The sequence below is a fragment of the Typha latifolia genome, chromosome 10 (genome assembly GCF_019914945.1).
Source record: "Typha latifolia isolate L0001 chromosome 10, TyphaL0001v2, whole genome shotgun sequence".
Taxonomy (NCBI): domain Eukaryota; kingdom Viridiplantae; phylum Streptophyta; class Magnoliopsida; order Poales; family Typhaceae; genus Typha; species Typha latifolia.
The window spans coordinates 729,973-750,129 of NC_133095.1; the positions used below are offsets into that span (position 1 = coordinate 729,973).

The 20,157-nt window shown below is 39.5% G+C and overlaps 4 protein-coding genes across 10 annotated transcripts; 2 read left to right on the forward strand and 2 right to left on the reverse strand.

Annotated features, from left to right (window-relative positions):
* Positions 1-14: 14 nt before the first annotated feature.
* Positions 15-5,193, reverse strand: LOC140796805 (uncharacterized). 2 transcript variants are annotated; one of them, XM_073149931.1, is made up of 11 exons: positions 4,514-5,193; positions 4,205-4,427; positions 3,983-4,124; positions 3,707-3,838; positions 2,943-3,077; positions 2,569-2,697; positions 1,997-2,403; positions 1,589-1,805; positions 1,199-1,389; positions 542-774; positions 15-440 (listed from the first exon to the last, which is right to left on the reverse strand). In XM_073149931.1, exons 1-10 carry the CDS (start codon positions 5,061-5,063, stop codon positions 594-596), a joined length of 2,307 nt encoding a protein of 768 aa, XP_073006032.1. In that variant the 5' UTR covers positions 5,064-5,193; the 3' UTR covers positions 15-440; positions 542-593. The 2 variants fall into 2 exon arrangements, with proteins under 2 accessions (XP_073006032.1, XP_073006031.1); XM_073149930.1 differs by having other exon boundaries at positions 3,707-3,904.
* Positions 5,194-5,281: 88 nt separating this feature from the next.
* LOC140796807 (uncharacterized) lies at positions 5,282-6,048 on the forward strand. 2 transcript variants are annotated; one of them, XM_073149936.1, is made up of 2 exons: positions 5,282-5,441; positions 5,532-6,048. In XM_073149936.1, the coding sequence occupies exon 2, from the start codon at positions 5,552-5,554 to the stop codon at positions 5,930-5,932; it is 381 nt and encodes a 126-aa protein (XP_073006037.1). In that variant the 5' UTR covers positions 5,282-5,441; positions 5,532-5,551; the 3' UTR covers positions 5,933-6,048. The 2 variants fall into 2 exon arrangements, with proteins under 2 accessions (XP_073006037.1, XP_073006036.1); XM_073149935.1 differs by having other exon boundaries at positions 5,306-5,441; positions 5,540-6,048.
* A 144-nt stretch (positions 6,049-6,192) lies between these two features.
* LOC140796806 (uncharacterized) lies at positions 6,193-9,390 on the reverse strand. 2 transcript variants are annotated; one of them, XM_073149933.1, is made up of 7 exons: positions 9,211-9,390; positions 8,237-8,306; positions 7,764-7,823; positions 7,544-7,658; positions 7,113-7,228; positions 6,779-6,903; positions 6,193-6,588 (listed from the first exon to the last, which is right to left on the reverse strand). In XM_073149933.1, exons 1-7 carry the CDS (start codon positions 9,285-9,287, stop codon positions 6,468-6,470), a joined length of 684 nt encoding a protein of 227 aa, XP_073006034.1. In that variant the 5' UTR covers positions 9,288-9,390; the 3' UTR covers positions 6,193-6,467. The 2 variants fall into 2 exon arrangements, with proteins under 2 accessions (XP_073006034.1, XP_073006035.1); XM_073149934.1 differs by lacking the exon at positions 7,764-7,823 and having other exon boundaries at positions 9,211-9,379.
* Positions 9,391-14,475: 5,085 nt separating this feature from the next.
* LOC140796808 (probable transcription factor KAN4) lies at positions 14,476-19,358 on the forward strand. Of its 4 annotated transcripts, none has more exons than XM_073149940.1 (7): positions 14,476-14,688; positions 15,186-15,546; positions 15,638-15,714; positions 16,036-16,075; positions 16,302-16,443; positions 18,298-18,403; positions 18,885-19,358. In XM_073149940.1, exons 2-7 carry the CDS (start codon positions 15,228-15,230, stop codon positions 19,098-19,100), a joined length of 900 nt encoding a protein of 299 aa, XP_073006041.1. In that variant the 5' UTR covers positions 14,476-14,688; positions 15,186-15,227; the 3' UTR covers positions 19,101-19,358. The 4 variants fall into 4 exon arrangements, with proteins under 4 accessions (XP_073006041.1, XP_073006040.1, XP_073006038.1 ...); XM_073149939.1 differs by having other exon boundaries at positions 14,550-14,688; positions 16,302-16,449; XM_073149937.1 differs by lacking the exon at positions 14,476-14,688 and having other exon boundaries at positions 14,992-15,546; positions 16,302-16,449.
* Positions 19,359-20,157: the final 799 nt, after the last annotated feature.

Consider the following 20,157-nt stretch of genomic DNA (forward strand, 5'->3'; position numbering starts at 1 on the left):
CTGAACACCATCTATTGAGAAATTTATCATTTCATAGGACGAAATCATAGTTTAACAAGCAATAGAGAACGGAAATTACACTTATCTGCTTCATTCCGTTTGGTCTCTTTTTATTCTTATTATATACAACAAACATATTTTGTGAGCTTCCTATTGCTTTCCTCTAAAGCAGCTGTAGTCACTTATACAATCTGAAATAGATGTGCATAACTGGAGATCTCATTCTCCCTCCCGGATTCTTTCAAAAAGAACTGCATGCATGGTGATGGAAAGAAAGGAAAACAGGAAGCGCTGGTCCGTAAGATTGAAAGCAGTTGGTTGGAGTTCTGGTCAACTAAACCATGAATCTTGTAATGCTGTTCTGGCCAACTAAACCATGAATCTTGTAATGCCGATGCACCAGTAATGTTGGATTTAAAATAGAACGGTTCTTCCAAAACCTGACAATTGCATCAGACCTGACGGTGAGATGTAGGCACCTCATATAAATAGGAATTTGCATGCATGTCAGCTTATCAAACAATTGTTGGCTATCATTTACCCGTTTGCATGAAGAGCTTTGTCCTCCAAAAGATGCTTAACTCGGTCAGAAGTTAGGAATTGTCAACCATTTTGATCAGGAAAGCAGTCTCCAGTGCCAATTCTTTGGACTGCAAATACAGGCTTTCCTCTACTATATCTGTAGTCAAATTGAGCACTATAGGACGTTGTGGATCATATATTGTCAGCTCACGGACTCTTGCAACCCATTTAGCAGCTTCCCATACGCCAAATCTACATCAAAATAAGTGCTAAGTTTTCCTTCTTTTTTTGTGGCAACAGATCAAATAGAAACAATCAGCACGTATTAAGGGATAAATAAATTTTAAGCGGCTAACTTCCTTGGATGTTGGAACAATGTATGACCAAAATATTGGACGCTAAGAGAATAGTTACTTCACCAGCCTGTACACATCAGTATATGTCTAACCATCAGGAAATGGGAATATGAAAGTTTGTCTCCCTCCCTCTCTCTCCCTCTTGCTTTCTTGAGAAAAAAAGTCACTCCAATTATTTGCATGAAGAAATCAACTATCAGCATGAGTAAGACAAATTTGCAGATGCACAACTTCAGTTGGGATGTTATCAAAAGCTAAAAAATAATAGGAAAAGAGATGGCAAAGAACACGCTATAACCTACATCTAGAGGTAAACGCACCTTGTATTAAAAGACGATGTCACTAACACAGAAGGATAAAGAACATCCTTTTGAATGTTATCATATGGAGAGTACTTCTTGATGGCGAGAAAATCTTCAAGATCCACAGGATAGCCGAACTCTTCATAATCAACAGGAGTGAGAGGTAAAATAGGGTAAAGAAGAGTATTGCATACATCTAGAAAGGGAACCTGAAAAGAGGAGAAATGGTTAAAGGACAGTATTGCATACATCTCCAATCATATGATAAAGCAAACATTTTGTAGCCAAATTTCACAGCAAAATATGCCCATATAGGGTGTCTGAATTCATCAAATCCTTTTTATAAAAAATCATAAGATAACTCAGAGAAACAAGCTTAGATGCATCAGGATATAGCAAGATTTGTACCTTCAAAACTGCAGCTCGAAATAAATCTGGCCGATGATTGATTGCTGAAGCAACAAGAAGGCCCCCGGCACTATAACCCCAACCAGCAAGCTTATTTTCATGCACGATACCTTTTTCAACTAGAAATTCCGCACATGAAATATAATCATTTATAGAATTCTGCTTCTTGGTGCGTCTGCCATCATGGTGCCACTTCTTACCACTACCTCCGCCTCCCCTGTGAACAAATAAATCATCCATAATTTGTAGCATGCAGAACAGCAAAATTACAGTTTTAACTCAGATGCATTTTGTTCACGACAATGCAGTGCAATGCAAATAAATGCTCCTTCCTGTCCACAAGCAGCATTCCAGTGAATAGAAGATGGTTGGATCTAACAAAGAATAATACATGCGAGCTGAACAAACCTTACATCAGCATATGCAATGACCCAACCCCGATCTAGAAGGCTCTTTAACTCACTCCGCCAACGTTTATCCAACAGCTCACCATAAGCCCCGTGTCCATGAAGTAATCCTGGACTTCCCTCTTCTTTGTGCTTCCGCGAGTACACAACAGTCAACGGAACCAAAACTTCATTGCTTGAAGGAATATCATAGTACTCACAAGCATACAACTCAGAGAGCTCATTCCAACTATTATCTAGATGATCCTCAGATGTTACAACAGAGCTCTTTAATGAAGGTTTGTCCATGTTATTTGCAGAAAAAGAATTTCCATATAATGTTTTTGTTCTTTCATGAAGCATGTTTTGCTGTTGCACTATGAGCCACTTCCCATTTAATAAATTGTAGTCAACAACAGCATCAGGCATCTGCAATAACAAGAAATGTTGCGTACGATGAGCTAAAGCAAAGTCTATCGAGAAAAGTGTGAGAAAACCTTTTAACACATATAATAGAAAATAACACAGAAGCTCCACAATGCTGAGAACTGAAACCATATCTACAGTACTTGGGAGTGGAACGATATCACATACCAAAGGAGATGATATGGTAAAACGCATTGTTGAGGAATAGAAGTCATAATTTGGACCAGGTGTGATCTGGCAGACATGACCTGGAAGAGGCAAGTTTCGGGGATTAAGAGCTGATAGATGAACAGGAACCTGGCAGGAAATCAGAGAGGAATTTTTGAGATAATATTGCCCAAAACTGATCACATGATGGTATATGCTGAGACTGAGAAGTATTGAAATATGACATAAAAAATAACTTGTAAGCGGTCAATACAGGTGTTTTGATGATTTCTAACATTGAATTGCATATGGAAGATCCATACATCAACATTGGTAAGTTGAGATAGTCCTTATATCTGCACCCTCTTGAAAACGACAAAATTGCAGTAACTTACTTTTTCATCCACAGGCAAAGGTAGTATAACTGAACAAATTCTCAAATTCTTTGCTTCTTTAAGAACAAGCACCATATGACTATCACAGAAATCCACATCCTCAATACTTACACCTGGCTCCTCAACAAAAACAATCTGGTCCGCAAGAAGAGAATGGTAACACATTAGATAGAAGTATATACATTATCAAAAATAATTCTGGAGTACCTTTAGTTAGAAAAGAAAATAATAACAATGCACAAATGATGAACCTCCAAAACATAGAACGAGCATACATCAAGTACCTAAAATTCATTATGAAAAGGCCATTTGACAACCAATCAATCTTCTCATATCACTAAGAAGAATATTTTGGTGCAACATTACGGGAGAAAACTAAAATTGATTACTTGATATGACTGACTGTGGAGTTAATGTACATTAAGGGAAAGTAGTCCTCATATGCTAATAAGCATCAGTTGTATCACTTTTTCCAGATATTTGTAGGGAAACTTTTGACAATTGATAGCTTTGCAGACTCTAAACTATCAAGGGAGGTGGCATAAGTTGCATAACTTTGCTAGATAAGTCCTTAACATATCTTTGTGTCTTGCAATTGAAACATACATAAAAATTGTTCAAAATTAAATAAAATTTAAGCAATAGGTGACTCTGGACTCCTCCGCATGTAAAAGTAATTGTTTCAAGAAAATAAATCACAAGTTAGAATAATGGCTTTGGTATGACTATTGAAGGTACAACACAAACAGATGCATAACGCACACCTCCCAGTTCTTTGAACCGGATGATTCAGCGTCACATCGTAGCAGATAATGTGAATCAACAGGTACACCTCCTCTTGCAGCATCTGTAAATAAATACAAATATCCTCGATGGTGCTCAATGATGCAATGAACCTGCGGTTCACACTCCCATACAAGTGTCATACCAGAAAGAGGTTCGGCGGCTTTTATTAAGTAGACCTACAATAAGAGCCTTAGTTGGGCTAGTAAATAAACCGAACAAAGTAAAACAGAATCTTTTCTTAAATCAACAGATACCTTTGAAGAAGTGTCTGAAAAGATATTTACAGTTACAAAGCGGAAATCCTTAGTATTTCTAATGTTCACGTAAACATTCTCATCAGATTCTTCCAAAATCAGAATATCATCTTTACCAGACCCAAGAATGCTACAAAAGATCCTAAGGCAAGAAAAATTTTAGTTACAGCAGAATGACAAAAAAAGGTAAGACACAAGAATGTAAAAGGTCAATGCAATAACCTATATGGTCTTCTATCGTTGTTCGTGACTGTGTAGAGTAAAGCTTTCCCGTTCATTGCCCAGGACAAATTGGCAACTCGATCAGCATTAGGTTTGTCGCAAAGTGCACCTGTTGTTAAATCCCTCACAGATAAAGTGAAGGAGTCTTTCTCTTTGTTATACATAGTATATGCAAGATAGCGATGATCTGGAGACACTTCAGAAAGTTCCTCATAGGAATATCCTGCATAAAAGAAAACTTGAAATATGTCTAATGTCTCCTAGATTACTAGTAGAAAGAAAAAAGAGATCTTTTTACTTCTTTTGTACCTCCGAAGCGCTCGGCTTCTTGATTGTAATCGACCAGCTTCTGCTCGATCCTCTTCCCCGCGATGAAATCGAATCCCGCCGAGGGATCGCTGTAAGAGATGAACTCCTTATGGAGGTTCGCCGACCTCCGGCAGAGCACGGGGTACTGCTTCCCCTCCTCCACGCGTCGGTAGTAGAGCCACGGGCCCCACCTCACCGGCGGCGTAGAGAGGTCCGATGCTAGGCGCGGGGCCATCTCGATCTGGAGCTTCCGCATCAGGCGGTCGGCGCCGGCCGAGGCCATCACCGCCTCCATGTACTTCTCCTCCTGCTCCACGTACACGTCCATGTGCCGCATCGCCACGGCGTCGGAGAGGGACGACATCCAGCTGTACGGGTCGTGCCACGTCACGCCGTGGACGGTGAAGGGAGCCAGCTTCTGGGGAGGTTTCGGCGGGGACGGCGGCGGCGACGGCGGCGGCGGGCGGGGCTTCTCCTTCCTCCGGTGGATGAGTCGCCGGAGGAGGAGGAGGTGGTTGCGCGGTGATGCGGAGGGGGAGAGGCGAAACATTGGAGAAAGGCGGGAAGACGAAGGAAGGGGTTTAGGGTTTTAGAACCCATTCTATATGGGCTGTGGATTTGAGTCCAGCCCAGGAAATGCACTTATTCCTGAGGCCCAAATCGAACAGACGAACGGTGATGATTTGGTGAAAAATGTGGACCCCATTTGGCCAATCCAATAGATGCCAATTTCGGACCTCCATTTTCTCTTGGTCAGCATCTCTCTCTCGACTCTCCACAAGGATAGAATCCTCTCCTCTCCGCTTGGCAACCAACCATAAACTCCCTTACCTTATCCAACACCAACCCTCTTATCTCTTCCATACAAAGCTCCCTCTTCTCATCTCATACCATCATTCTACACTTCAAACCAGACCAAAAGCACCAGGTAATCAAATCCGCCACCATCTAACTAACTCTCTACTAACTTCTGACCATTATTACGTAGACCAACGTTATTAATTAGTTTCTTTTGTAGACTTGCAGGATCTCACAACAATGGCAGCAATCTTAACTCCATCCACACTCCCTAGAGCTGCTGCTGTCTCTGGCTCAAGCTTGAGTTCTACCATGAAGAGGAAGTCTGGTGTTACGTACATTGAAGGGATGAATTCCTTTGGAGGACTCAAAGCGCAGAACAAAGTTACATCCCTTGGCCTCCCCACGTGCACTGCACAGTCCTTTGCCAACGTTGTGAGCTCTCTGAGGGCGTCGTCTCAAGGGAAGAAGAAGGGAAGGGGTGGAGCTCTCTCCTCCACGTGCAACGCCGCGGCCGAGATCTTCCGGATTGCAGCCATCATGAACGGGCTCGTGCTTGTCGGCGTCGCCGTCGGGTTCGTTCTGCTTCGAGTGGAGGCGTCTGTGGAGGAGGCGGAGTAAAAGGGTGGCCAGTAAATGGATTCGGTCGTCTATGGTGGATATAAATTTGTTTTGGATTGTATTGAATACTTTGAAACAAGTCATTTTCGATTGAAAGCATGCAATTTCTTAGTTAATTGCCTTCCGATGTTGGATTTGATTTCCTGATACGAAGAGATTTGGCATTTCCAAACTTTGAAGGCAGTAAATTAACCAGTTTCTCTGAATGGAATGGCTCAGATTGAAACAGTTGGCAGCAGTCACAATAGAAGAAAAAGAACGATAAGAAACTGGTAATTTGGACTAAATTTATGTAGCTTAAGAATAAGCATGTCCATGCAAAAGATGAAAACGAAAAACAAGATGAAAGAACAAGGGCCTCTGAACTGCAAATACTCGACAGGCTACAAAATATGACACGATAGACTCCTAAGAGGTTAGGAGTTTGCTCCATTCTTCTACAAATCCCAATTAGAATTAGTGACAATTTTCCGACGAGGTAACTTTGAAGGCAATCAAAAGATATCCTCCAAATGAATGGTGCTATTCTCATTCATCATATTGGTCTCTGGCAAGCGGAGAAGAGCTGCCAACTGATGAAGGCCATCACCAACGAGGAGAATAGTTCAAATCCCACCACCTTTGGGGTCTGCCATTCCAAAGATCTCCTCAGATAACTGCGAGTTCCAACACTTCCAGTAAATATGTAGCCAAGAGTACATATTCAAGAAACTTCACATGCTAATATGAAAGTTATAAGATCGGAAAATCTAGTTAAATGCACATTGAAAAGAGCTATTTGTCAATTGAAAAGGTATGAGTGCAATATCATTATGAAGTATCAATAACACGAGAAAGGACAACCACCTGGTAATAGATGGCATTGTTGCGAGCAGCACAGCACATGCATAAATGATTGGAATCAGAGTCTTAGGCTTGTTCTTCCTAAGCCACATTAAGGAACCTAGAGCAGCCAGTGACAAATTGATCACCTGAGATAGAACAAAAAGGATTCTTCTGTTAAATAAATTTATTGGATGCACAAAAGGATCTGTTGCTCAGGATTCTATACATTAAGTTGAAATAAAAAACTGAAGATTTCTTAAATGAGTAAACTTGAAAGCTCACAAACAGAAAATTTTACCTGCTGGTAATTCACAAAAGTAACTATTGCAAAGCAGGAAAGAAATAAAACACATACAAGATTTGCATTTGCTTCAATGCCTTGGAATATATAGTCCCATGTAAATTCCAACCCTCTAGCCCCCACCCAGAGAGGTGCCAACCGGTGCAAAACAGAATCTGCAAAAGCCCAACCTGCAGCTCACAGGATAAGATGGCATCATCAGATATAAATGTCCTGAACTAAACAGTTACAGCAACTAAGAAGTAAGAATAAGTTAATAACAGAAGCATAGATGGGTCGACAGTGGACTTCTTTTGAAACAATTATAAGAAAAGGAAGCAAAAGTAGAGGAAAGCGGAATGCCTAATAAGAAGGCCTCCCCACACAGCTCAATAATCTATTCACAAATGGAAAGATATACAGTTTGATGCTAAGTGAGATACAGTTGAATCACTACTGAAGTGAACCAAGATTGCAGTAATCTAACAATATAATTCCCTACTCACCGAGTCCAACAGCCTGGAACTTATGATTCTGGGAGATGTTTCTATGAGTCAACTGTGTCAACACAAAATAGATGCCAGCAACATCTATAAAGCCAATGAGTACTTTCAGTAGCTCCTGTTAAAGCAACAAAGATATCCACAAACCCGAGATAAAACATCTATACTTTAAGAAAAAAGAACACTCAAAGCATATTTTAAAAAGTAACACATGAAAAACTACCTGATAGGGATCAAAACTATCATTCTCTGGTACTTTGAGAAATGTTGCTAGACAAACAAGCTTCAAAGGTGTAATAATTAAGTCAGTGATCTAAAAAGAACTCTCACCAAAAAATGAAAGAATCAGAACCACAGCAAATATGAATCAATAGGATATTAGTTTAATAATAGCTAGAAAAACCTTCAAGAGATTGAATTCAAGTGTAACTGCTTATTCCTTGGTAATACAGAAAGGAAGCTGACTCCAAAATCTTAAAAGAAATCTAATAAGATTAAATAGGGGCTCACTCAAAGTTCAGGAAGTTGAAATTCATATATACAACAAAAGTACACACCATATATGTTAAAACAAGGTCCATCGAAGTTAAAACACCAACAAATGAGAAAGTTGGCAGTTTCATTTGTCAAGTGTGCACTTTATTATATTCGTAACAAGCATTCTGAACGGTTAATGAAAGCAAAGTGATGACAGACCTTTATCAGTGCTGTTCCAAGATAAACAAGAGCTGCTTTTATAGAAGTCCCAATAGTGTCATATTCGGATCTGCATACGATAAAATTGAATTTTATCAGAACTTTAGAATTCAAAATGTATAACATGCTTTGTTTTCGAATGTTATTGGAACAGCTCTGTTTGTTTTTTGAACTAATTTTGGGAAGTGGGAGTCTTGAATTCGGAATGTTGTTGTTGTTAGATGTTGGAACAATTTCTACTTGTTTTCGAGTTGCCCCTTAGGATGGGTTCTTTCTGAATTTCTTTCTGTTGGCAGTGTTTCTGCTGTGGTGGAAATTTGATGGATATCTCTATCAAATTCATGTAATTTCTGTGAGTCGGTTTTTATTGTTTCAATGAAACAGGGCCTCGGTCTTTTGTCAAAAAAAAAAAAGCTTTGTTTTCTGATCTGTATATATATGTCCAAAGATAGAGTAACAGGAAGATAGATTATATATGGACAGAATAAGATTTTAGTTGATTTCTGTGTTCTTTTGCCTTCTTTTATTTCTACCACTTCTCTTTCAGTACCAATATATTATTTCAAAGAAAATCTTGTTATAACCATCCTATTATTCCCAAAACCAAGTATGCTTCACTATGCAACGCACCAAATCTTTCTACTAGATGACAGTTATAGAAGTAACACCAAAGAACATTGTTTCGCTTGAACACCTCCCAATTAGATCAAAATTAGAAGTGAAAAAAAAAACTTTCAATCAAATCTAACCCCACATCTCACTCTCAAGAGCACAAAATCTAACAGAGAGATCAAAATTCACTCAACACAGGAAAAGATCCTGTTAGATCCGTGAGTGAATCAACACGAGGCATGCACCAAGATGCCTAATTGTTCTTCAGATGAGACATCTACTATAGAACTCAAGAGACCACAGGTTAGGGTTCCACGATCGGATCTTTTAAGAGGTTTGTGGAGACGAGAAGTGGGACTTACAGAGGAGTGGCAGAGTAGTAGACGACGTGAGGACCAAAGGTGAGAATAGCGCAGTTGAAGAAGTGGAACACCGTCATCTTCTCTCCCCTCCACCCTACTCGTCGTAGTCGACCGGTCGCCGAGACGTCAAGAGGAGGAGAGCCGGATCCAAACTCGAACGAGTTTGGACTTGGACTTTGCTCATTTATACTTCTTTCTAGCCTGAGCCCCAAATTTAATAGCGGGCCTAATAAATTCGGCTCAATTGAGCCCAATTGTGAGATATATGGGCCGTAATCTCAACTTGAACTTTTATTCTTAGATTTAAATTTGGATCGTTATATTCATCGTTCTTCTAAATGGGCCTTTTAGTGGCCCGCAGTGCTAGTGGTTTCGCCAATTGTTCTTTAGTTAAACTTAAATATCTTTAATATTAGACATATTTATTAAAAGCACACTATACTTTATCTTCATTATCATCACCCTGGCAATGGATATTTATCATTCGACTCCTGCATTTTTCATAAAATACCTCCTATAAATTTTAACCTAAAGAAGCTAACTAAGTATAAATTATTTTATAAGTCTACAAAATTAATATGAAATTAGAAAAACTACCCCTCATTTGATTATAAATATAGTTTTTTATTTATTTTTACTTAACTTAAAAAATAGATTTAAAGATATTAAGATCATTTTACATCTATAATTATTTAACTCATATAAATGGTGACTTATCATAAAGAAAACTAATAGTATTGTGTTTTTCATATATTTTTAAGTAAAATACATAGAGGTCAAATGATAAATATCAATATGTTAGGATGTAAATCGTAACAAAAGCAAAAGGTGAAGTGTTTTTATAAATATCTCGAGCACTGAAACATGAGCTGAGGAAAAAAAAAACACATAACCTTGGAGACTATGAACAAAATAGAACCGTATTGAGGCAATGAATAATTGAAATGATACAAATATAAATTATTGGATGGAAGAAGAAGAAAGGCAAAAAGAATAATGATTTTAAGTAGGTTATCCGAAACTAGTTTTAGGATAAATTGTTGTTAGGATACTAAACCATTTTGGTGCACATACTAGCTAAGCTAGTTTAAAGTTATGCCTAAATCACATCCAAATTAGACTGAAGCTTTTAGCAGGCATTCACACAATTATCAACTTTAAGAGGTATACTTGCAAATAGTAGATGTTAGAAGAGCATATGTAAAACAAATTCTATTATTATTGGTGAGTTGGTGACTAGGATGTCCAAAGTCTTATATGGCAGGCGATTACTGTTGCATATTAGTAAGATTTAAGAATTAAGGCGATAGTTATTGCATATTAGTGAGGATAATAGGAGTCTCTTCTTAGCTATCAATTACTTGTCATCTCATCCTCTGATGCTAATCATTGTCTCCATGACCTCATGCGGTTCAAAATTCACTTTATCTTCTTTATTATCCAATGATCGAGGCCTTATCAATCAAGTCGGATACTATGCACAAATAGTGCATGTCAAAACTTTGCCTCCTGGACCACCCTATGTCAGCAATGTGAAAGATTCCATGCTATTTTCGTGACATAGTTTATTCCAATAAATCATAGTAATTAACTCCTTTTTTTTTCATATGCTATTATATACATTACATCCACATTAGTCAAATTAAGCATTATTCAAAGCATAGATAGGGTTTAAAATGTCTTGAGAAAAGCAAACAGGGAAGTACTATAGACTACTTGTACATATTGAAACCTAGACTACGACAGGCAAACCTAATTGATGCGAGGTAGTACTGTTATCCGTTTTGTTTGGTATTATGAAAGCGACATGTATATAGCCTGATGCTTACCTTGCTTCTATTTTGTTGGTCGAGTATCTCACTATTAATAAAAGGAGATTTAATGTGCAAACTGATGGAAAAAAGTAAATAGAAAAAGTATTCTTTGGTTTGTAGTTTGGCGGTTTAATCAACTTAATTATCATCATAAACGTAGTAGTTTAGTGGCTAAAGTATGGCCTTAAAAGAAACTAAAGAATCACAAAAGATATTTAGAGGAGGAAATTAAGGAGTGCAATTTTGTTGAGCCCCCGTCACTTTACGTACTTAAGGACATTCCAAGTAGCACCAAGTATTGGAAAACGAAAGGTGGTCACGTCGTAGCGTTGTTTCCAATAACAAAAATCTCTTACCACAATAAACAAACAACGGCGTTGGGCTCTTTAGGTTTCGGGCTTTGCCCTACGTAAGGTTAAAAAGTTCTTCCACCTTCGAGGCGACAGATGGCATTGGATATGAAACGCATGTTCCTTTGTTCTTACTCTTCCATTTCTAGCTTCTTGATATATGAGTTTAATTAATTTTTATAAATACATATATAGAGATAGATAGATGAGAGAGAGAGAGAGAGAGAGAGAGAGAGAGCACTTATAATGCAATAGTTATATACTAGGTTATATATGGCTTTAAGGGCTAAGCTGAGGCAGGTAAAAGGAGTGGGGTTCTCTTTTTGTGGAAGGACTAAAAGGAAGTGGAAAGGAGACGAGCTTTTTAGCTCAATTATTGAGTATTTGATGTGGGGTTTGACTGGGTTTATATCTTATAATAAACCTCATGGGTGCACGTTAGTCCTGGGCTCTAGTCTCGGTGGTCCTTTTTGATCTTTCTTCACAGTAAAAAATTAGAAACCTGCGCACCCCCCGAGCTAGAGGATGACACGATTAATACCAGCTAAGATTTCGAGGAATCGAGCAATGGATCCGGTCTGCATGCCTACGCATTAAACGCTCGATCCGTAATCGTGTTTCAGATCGCTTTCTAAAAGTTGCTGGCGTTGTAAACGATAAAGAATCCTTCCTTCTAATATAGTCTCTTTGCTAGTAATCATGAATGATTTGCTCACGATCGAGTTCAAATCAATGTCTTGATCAAGTAGATGCAGTGTCTACATAATTCCAATCGTGGGTTGGTTGAGCTGCAGCTTCTGCGACTGGACTGCATGCTCTGCGTATACTAATTAGATGCAAAGACAACGTCAGGAAACTAAGCAATTAAAAGGGTAGGACCGATTATTGCTAGACGGAGCTTTGTAAGAGACCGACCCCAATGAATGATCCATTCATTGATCCAATTTGCATGCCTCAGAGAGAAGTACTGGGGTCCAAGGAGGAGCAGGATGAGGCCTTTCCCTAACGTAATGATACCCCTTTTCTGGATCTTGCATATATAGCTAGCTCACGTGCTAGCTGTACACCTCAACAAGTTGTAGTGATGTCTAACTCGTGTCAGCACCGACCATGGAGGCAGGAGACCACCCGTAGCTCCACCCACAAGGAAAGCTGCCTTCAACTGTTCCACCTTCCAGTCTACTCAGCTATATGATCTCCTCTCGTCCCAAACATGGAATTCATCCCTAACTAGCCAAAGATATTATATATATATATAGATGAATCAACTGATGCGTAGCAGTATGATCCCATGCATGCAAGTATACACACACACACACACACACACACACACACACACACACACACACACTCAATCTTTGTTTGGAAACTACGAACCATTTGCTAGCAATGATCAGAACAAGAATCGTGCATCGAGTTACGATCGACTTATGGAGATAATATCTAATGATTCTTCTCAGATGTTTAAAGTTGGCAGCATATGACTTTTCAAGATGTCATGCGTTCTGACCAACAATGTGTACGTTATCCAGCATGCGTAATTAGATAATTGACCAGTGAAATGTCCAATAAATAGTTAAAAGTAATCAGTCGACGAATTAGGCATGCCTCTGGTAAGTAAAAGTTTATACTGTTCAGATAGGAACCTCGTCTTCCATTAATCAACTTACGTCATTATATATATATATATATATATATAGCTACCAGCTTGTCTTGTAGGCTGTCCTCGCTGTGAGCATCGAGTATCACTTTGAATGCAAACCGGCAAAGCGAAAGGAAAGCTGTGTAACGTAGAAGCTTTGTAGTGCGGATTCTCCACACTGCAGGTCGTAGGAGACTTTTAGGACACGAATCCAAAGCTAAAGAATTGCGGAGCAAATTAATACATGTTACTATATACGTACGTAGGAGAGCTGTAAAAGATCCCTAGCGACTCTTTGTAAGCCTTTTGTGTGGGTTGGTCGGGTTGGACCTTTGACCCAATGAAAAGGAGCCACGTTTAAAGGATCTGCTCTCCCTTCATGCAAGATGTACCACTAAAGCTCACCGTGTATATATTCTTTTCTAAAGGCGATCTGCACCGGAGCTTCATGCATGTTAGTACCAAATAAAGTTGCATTTTTTTGCCAAAGGATCGCCGCATCAGGCGCTGACCGCTACTCCGGAATCCATTAACAAATCCCACCACCCTTTTATTTTGTTTTATTTATTTATTTTTAATTTTTTAATTTTTTTTGTTTACACTTAAACCCCCCCCTCGCCACTCTCCCCCAAAAGTTCTTTCTCTTTGTTGTTTCCACCCACCCTCAGGTTAAAAGATGAAAACGTCGCTTCCAGCTGTCACGTGAGGGGGAGCACGTGAGGGCCGGAGTGGGGACGTGGCCTCGAGGGGCTCGAGAATATTATTAGTATATATTTATATTTGGACGCAGGAGAGGGAATACAGGGGAAGGCGTGGAGAGGACAAGTGCTAGCCGTTGAGGTGCGGGATGTGGGGTCAGGATGAGGCCGGAGGAGAGGGGGAGTGATGCCATGCACGTGGTCTCGCAGCCCCGTTGTCGCCGGACAACCGGACTATAGATACTGTTCGTGGGTGGGAATTGGAGCTTTCCCTCGTGCATGCCCGACCCTTCACCTCGCACGTGTGCATGGGAATTTATGCTGTTAATATTTTTTGATCTAATTAATAGCCTTACCTTAACAATACTACACTTAATTTACCGTCACACTTGACGTGCATGAAATTACTAATAACCTGAGTCAAAGATGACCAACGACATGATGCCAAGAAGTCGGACCACTGGGAATTTTCCAAAGGGGAGAAGTAGTACGCTTTACTCAAAGTCTTAAAGTGACTTCTATTATGGAACAAAGTTAAGAGAGCGAGCGGCGCCACTAGGGGAAAAAGACCCTCGTTTTTTGTTAGCTAACATGAGATATTTCATCAAATACATTGAACTATAGGAGAGTTAATTAGCAGTCTAATTCATATTCATATTCATATATTTCCTAGTATTATTCTCCTGCTCGTTTCCACTTCAGGGGCACCTACAATGTATTTTTGACTGGGTATATTTAGGTACTTATCTCTCAATAATGTTGACGTCAATGAGTTGGTATTCTATTGGGTCACAAATTCCAATACCTCTCTCTCTTTCTCTCTCTCTCTCTCTCTCTCCTCCCTCTATCACTATCACTATCTCTCTCTCATGCCCACCCCACCTGCACTCTCCCTATCATCCATTTATTAGCTGCACCAGTCTTCCAAGCAATTTCATGGAAGAGGAAAGAGATCTCGCACACTCTCTCTCTAGGTATTATACCTCTGCTTACTTAAACTATACTCTGTCGAGATCTTTAGTCTCTTTGCATTTTATTCTTACCTGGGGACACTGGAATTCCTTCCTATCCAACCTCGCTTTTAATAGCATAGTTTATCCCTCATTGCACACTTCCTCTATTATCCAACCCTTTCACACACACTCTCTCTCTCCAGCCTCTTTAATAATATCTCTAAGCACCATTCTCATGGAAATCATAAGCCACTCATGACCTAATCACTCAAAAAACTTGCCCTATTTATCCAACCCCCAAACCAAGCTCTCCTTTTTGATCATCTGTATCTTCCACTCCACCTTCCCTTTCTCTTTCCCCAGTTACTGTACCGCTGTTGCCTTTTCCTTCTTCCCTCTCGCCCCAACCCCACACTCTTCTCGCTTTACCAAGTTCTCTTCACCAAACAACTCATCATGTCTTGATCTGGGATCAAAGTATTATCGCAATGACCACCTTCCCTGATCTCTCCCTCCAGATTAGCCCTCCGTCGTCATCGTCGATCACGATCGATGTGTCGATGAGGAGGGAATTTCTCGGGGGTCAGAATTCTGCGACGGACTCCGGGAGCAGCGGAAGCAGTGACATAATTAGCCACGACCAAGTCTTGTTGCACCACGGCGAGCCGGCGCTAAAATTAGGGTTTGAGGTCCCTCCGTCGGATTCCGCGTATCAACAACTGTATCACCACCACCATCACCCTCAGATCTATGCATTCAAACGGAGTTCAGCGTCCTCGCACGGCGGTAAGAGGAGCATTAGAGCACCAAGGATGAGGTGGACTACAACACTACACGCCCACTTCGTCCACGCCGTTGAGCTCCTCGGAGGCCATGAGAGTAATTCTTTTTTTTTATAATTCTTTTATTTCCTTTTTTTCTCGTGATGCGGCAATTCTATATATGGAAGCTAAGTTCTGCATCTCCACAGGAGCAACGCCGAAATCGGTCCTGGAGCTGATGAACGTGAAGGACTTAAAGCTGGCTCATGTGAAGAGCCACCTGCAGGTATAGAAGAGAAGATTATAAAGTTTCTTTACCTTTTTTCTCATCTGAAGTCTGAACTTGGAAGTCGCTAAAGGAGCTAGCTTTGATGCTATCCTTTTCTCTCTTTTGTTCTTGCTGCTTGTTTTGTTATGGTCATCATTACTCGTCCTACTAAGTGTTAAGGTTAGGGTTTTGAGATGGGTGAGATCGATAGTGGATTATACCATACAAGCACTAAGGACAAAATGGCATCTATGAATCTTAACCGTGAAGAATTCACTCTGTTCATCTTATTCCCTTTTAACGAGTTTGATGTGGGCTCTTTCTTCTTTATTTTTGCAGATGTATAGAACAGTGAGGAGCACTGGAAGAGGGGCATCAGGTACTTAGATTCTCTATAGTTAGTGCATCTAGCTACATGGGGTTTGCTATTTGTTTCAAAGGTAGCAGATGACATATCAGTATATCACCCAGTCATTTCTCTTGCAAGCTATAGGAAGTTGGCTTGGATTGGTCTACTTTGTTCTACCTTAGTGAATTATTAGGAGCGTTGTCCTTTAAAGTGCATGTAGCCATTTGTGACTCATTGGTGGAGGAAATTGTTGCAGGCCAAAGCCAGACAGATATGGGCTTGCACCAGAGGACAGGGATAAGAGAAGTGGAGGGAGGACTACTGCCATGTGACAAAGCTGGGATCAATAACCCTTCTTATTCCGTCACCACACCAACTCCACCCACACCACTATCTGGGTTTGTGTACTACTCCTTCCTCTTCTCATTGCATCAACTTAAGTGACATAAAAAACACACAGAAATTTAACTTTAAAACAAGCAAAAAAAAATAGATCAAATCTAAAATCAATAACACTTGCGTATGTAGCCGATCGAGCACATCACTCGTACGTGCAACCATGCATGTGGAAGTACTTCCAACTTAATGCTATTATCTGTGATCGTTAGTGTATCAAGATAGATGAACGTAGCTGGTCAAGTGGTTAATTTTGCTTGTTTAAGCTATAGTTTCGGGTTGGGAAATGGATATTTAATTCATGGCAGATTTTCCAAGTATTTGACCGCTAGCTGCTGACACTGATGTTGAGGTTAGGATGGAATAATATTATATATATATAAGAGGCAGAAGGTTTGCAGAGCAATATGGTATATAATAAATACGTGATAATTAAGAACAATAATGCCTCGAACACCCAAGGATGGGAAATGCATTGGAAAATATATTTTATATAATTGCATTCAATTTCGAATTTGACCACTGTAGTTAATTCCTATTACCAGATTTGGCTGGTGAGGTCTTTCCTTATGAATGTGCCAAATGTGGTAATGTTTTTCAGATGCAACGGTTGTTTTTTTCCACGTTTCTAGATACATTTCCTAGAAAAAGAGTTCTTTCCTTTATTTCTTGACCGAAAGAATCTATTCCGTATTTTTTTTATAGTAAATGTAAAGATGTATACTACCAAAGTAAGAATCAAGGTAACGTTCTCTATATGTACTTGAATATCTGTAAGCTATAATCATGACATACATATAAGCTTCCTATTCCTAGACGCTAATCGCTATATGAATAACAAATTTCTGAAAAAAAACATAGATACCACGACTCACCCACTTAAGATTTGACCTGATTATTGCACCTCTTCACACACACACACACACATATTGTCGAGTTCTCGTGATAAAATTAGCTATAATACATCTATGCTCCAGATTTGTATGATTATTAGTTTGTCACTTCTTTCCTCTTAACTTCGTAGTGCTACTGTGCATGCAGCTGTTGCAGTCAGTGAGCAGTAGAATGCATCATCAAGTAGATGAAGAATATAAACTCTCTCTCATCTCTGAGACTGATTTTGTCTTTGTGACAGTTCTATTTGTCGGTGTGCACATGCATGTACTTTGATCATAATTTGATGAATTCACGCCGAGTTAAATTTTTTTTGGAAGTCCTCGATCTTCATGAAGAGGATAGAACCTAGAGGGAGAGGAGAGGAGAGGAGGGCCCACACTGGCGTTGGTCCATTAGCCATGAAAGCCATGACATTAGCTTAGGCAGAGAGAGACATGAGACCAGAGGGAAGAAAAGAATGATGGCTAGAGACTTAACTTTGCATTGATGAGGCCTGCGGCAGATGCCAGATTGTCCCTGTCCCATTTGGAATGCACAATGATGGCATCAAGCAGAAAAATATTAACAAAGGACAAGACATTTCTCATTGATTTTCTCCAACATATTGTACATCGATCTAACCTTCATGTACTGTAAAGCAAGTTACGCAGATATGCTGGTTGGTTAAAATTAGGATATATCTTTTTGCATTTTTTACCTATACATAAACCACCCCCACATGAAACATATTATATCTTCCTTAACTTTCACAGCTAGAGTGAAAAAGTGAACTTCTAAAACCCTAAGAAGAATGTAACTACAAAGTTCATTGTACTAATTTACTCCTCCTTTCCATATCTTAGATTATTTACCTCTATTATATTCATTTACACCTGCCATGAAGTATAATTATTTCCTTTCATCATTTAAATCTTGTCTTTGATTCAAGTTTATAACTTTAATCTATTTCTTATTTGCAGCATCTGTCCATCAATGGAGGGAAGTGATTGGAACCGGCAAACACAGCAAGATGAATTTTCACACCCTTATCTAAACTGTGATTATTTTGTAAGAAGAGAAAATCAGGTAAATATTTTCTATAAGTTTCTATTAACCACTAGTGATATGTCACACTCTTTTTCATTTTCAACTAAGAAGATCCATTAAAGCTATAGATGATGCTAGCTAAAGCTGAAACACTTCATCTCGAGCTTTAGTTGTAACACCAAAAATAGAGAATGCGATGTTTTTTAAAGGGTGCCGACACAGTAGTAGCTTTATTTACATTGAAAAGATAGCATTGTCTTGTTGACTCTAGTCCAAAACTTTTCCCTTGCCGCTGAACAGTGAAATAATGTCAGTGTTACTGTTCTGACTTGCATGTGTCACACATATGATAGAACTCGTGTCGTATACAAAGTATATTGTTGCTAGACTAATACAAAGTATATTGTTGCTGATGTTACGATAGACTAGTCAGTGCAAAGTTTTTGGTTATAGTAAGATTTGAACTGAAGATATGAGATGCATTGAGGTGATTGGTTTGTTTCTTCTGCATTTGGAATAGGTGGTGGAGCAAGAAGAAAGGCAAGACCTTCAACTTCCTCAAGGAGTATGCGATGAGGTTACCAACTCAACACCATGGAGTTTGCAATCCCAAGCCACCGATCCAAGCAAGACGATTCAAACAGCCCCTGACTTAGAAATCACCTTAGGAAGGCAGAGTTGGCATATGGAGAACATCGAATCTTCGAACGAACTGACCCTTCTCAAGTGCTTGTGATTTTTGTTTTCTTTACTCTTGTTTTCTTGTTTAATAAAAAGGTTAAGTCTCCTGGGTTTCAAAGGAAAGGTTTGGTTTGCTGTAAGTTTTCTTGAACATATCTTGCCATTAACTCTGAGTTAACCCAAAAATATGAGTATATAAAATGTTTGTATGAGTGGTAGAAGGTCATTGTAATTAATCGGGTGCACAATCTATGGTTCTAGAGATGGAAGTGCAGTGATTCTATATATCTAATTTGCTGAAGTTGGAGTTCAATAGTCTTAGCTATATATTTCTCAGTTGGAGTGATGGCTGGAAAATGTTACCTTCTAGTCAAAACGTTTTCAGGCCCGTGGAAAACGTCGATATATAGAAACTGGCAGTCTGGCACAATGGGTCCATCTCTATGGTCCATATTTGCAAACACAAAACTAAAGCCATGGGCTAGCTTCTGTTTCACTGGGCTATATTTCGGATTCGGATCCTCTCTTCCATTTTGTTAGCATATTTGGGCCTTTTATTGGACCGTGAAGCTGAAAATATAATCTGGAGATAGATATTTTTCGTGTATATATATATATAGATATCTGGTCAACCAGGATAAAGTGTAGACAATTCTTCGTAGCTATCCACAGGACCGACCATATGCCCAACACGTGGCCTCGTCAGTCACGACAAAGCGGATAAGAGACCGCTATTCTAGTTGGGCCCGGTTTTATTCTGTCTTTTCGCGAATAAGGGACCTCTCCTAAACCGTGTGCATGAATACATCGATCCCACTTTCCTGTAACCCCTGGTTTTCATTTCCCTTTTTCATTATATATACACACCATGGATAAACTATTCCTCTTATCTACCAACATCGCCGATAAAATATCGACAGCGGAATAATGTCTGGATTGGTGGGAATATGGTTGGGCGAGTTCGCCAAGTTCGGGAATAAGTGGCATTCGATGCCATCCAACTGCAGCGTTGAGGCGAATAGGCAGCATAGCAAGCAAGAAGAAAGGAAAGAGGAGAGTGGTGCGAAAGGGAGGCTACTTTTGGAAAAGAAGGAATCCATTAGAGTTAGAGC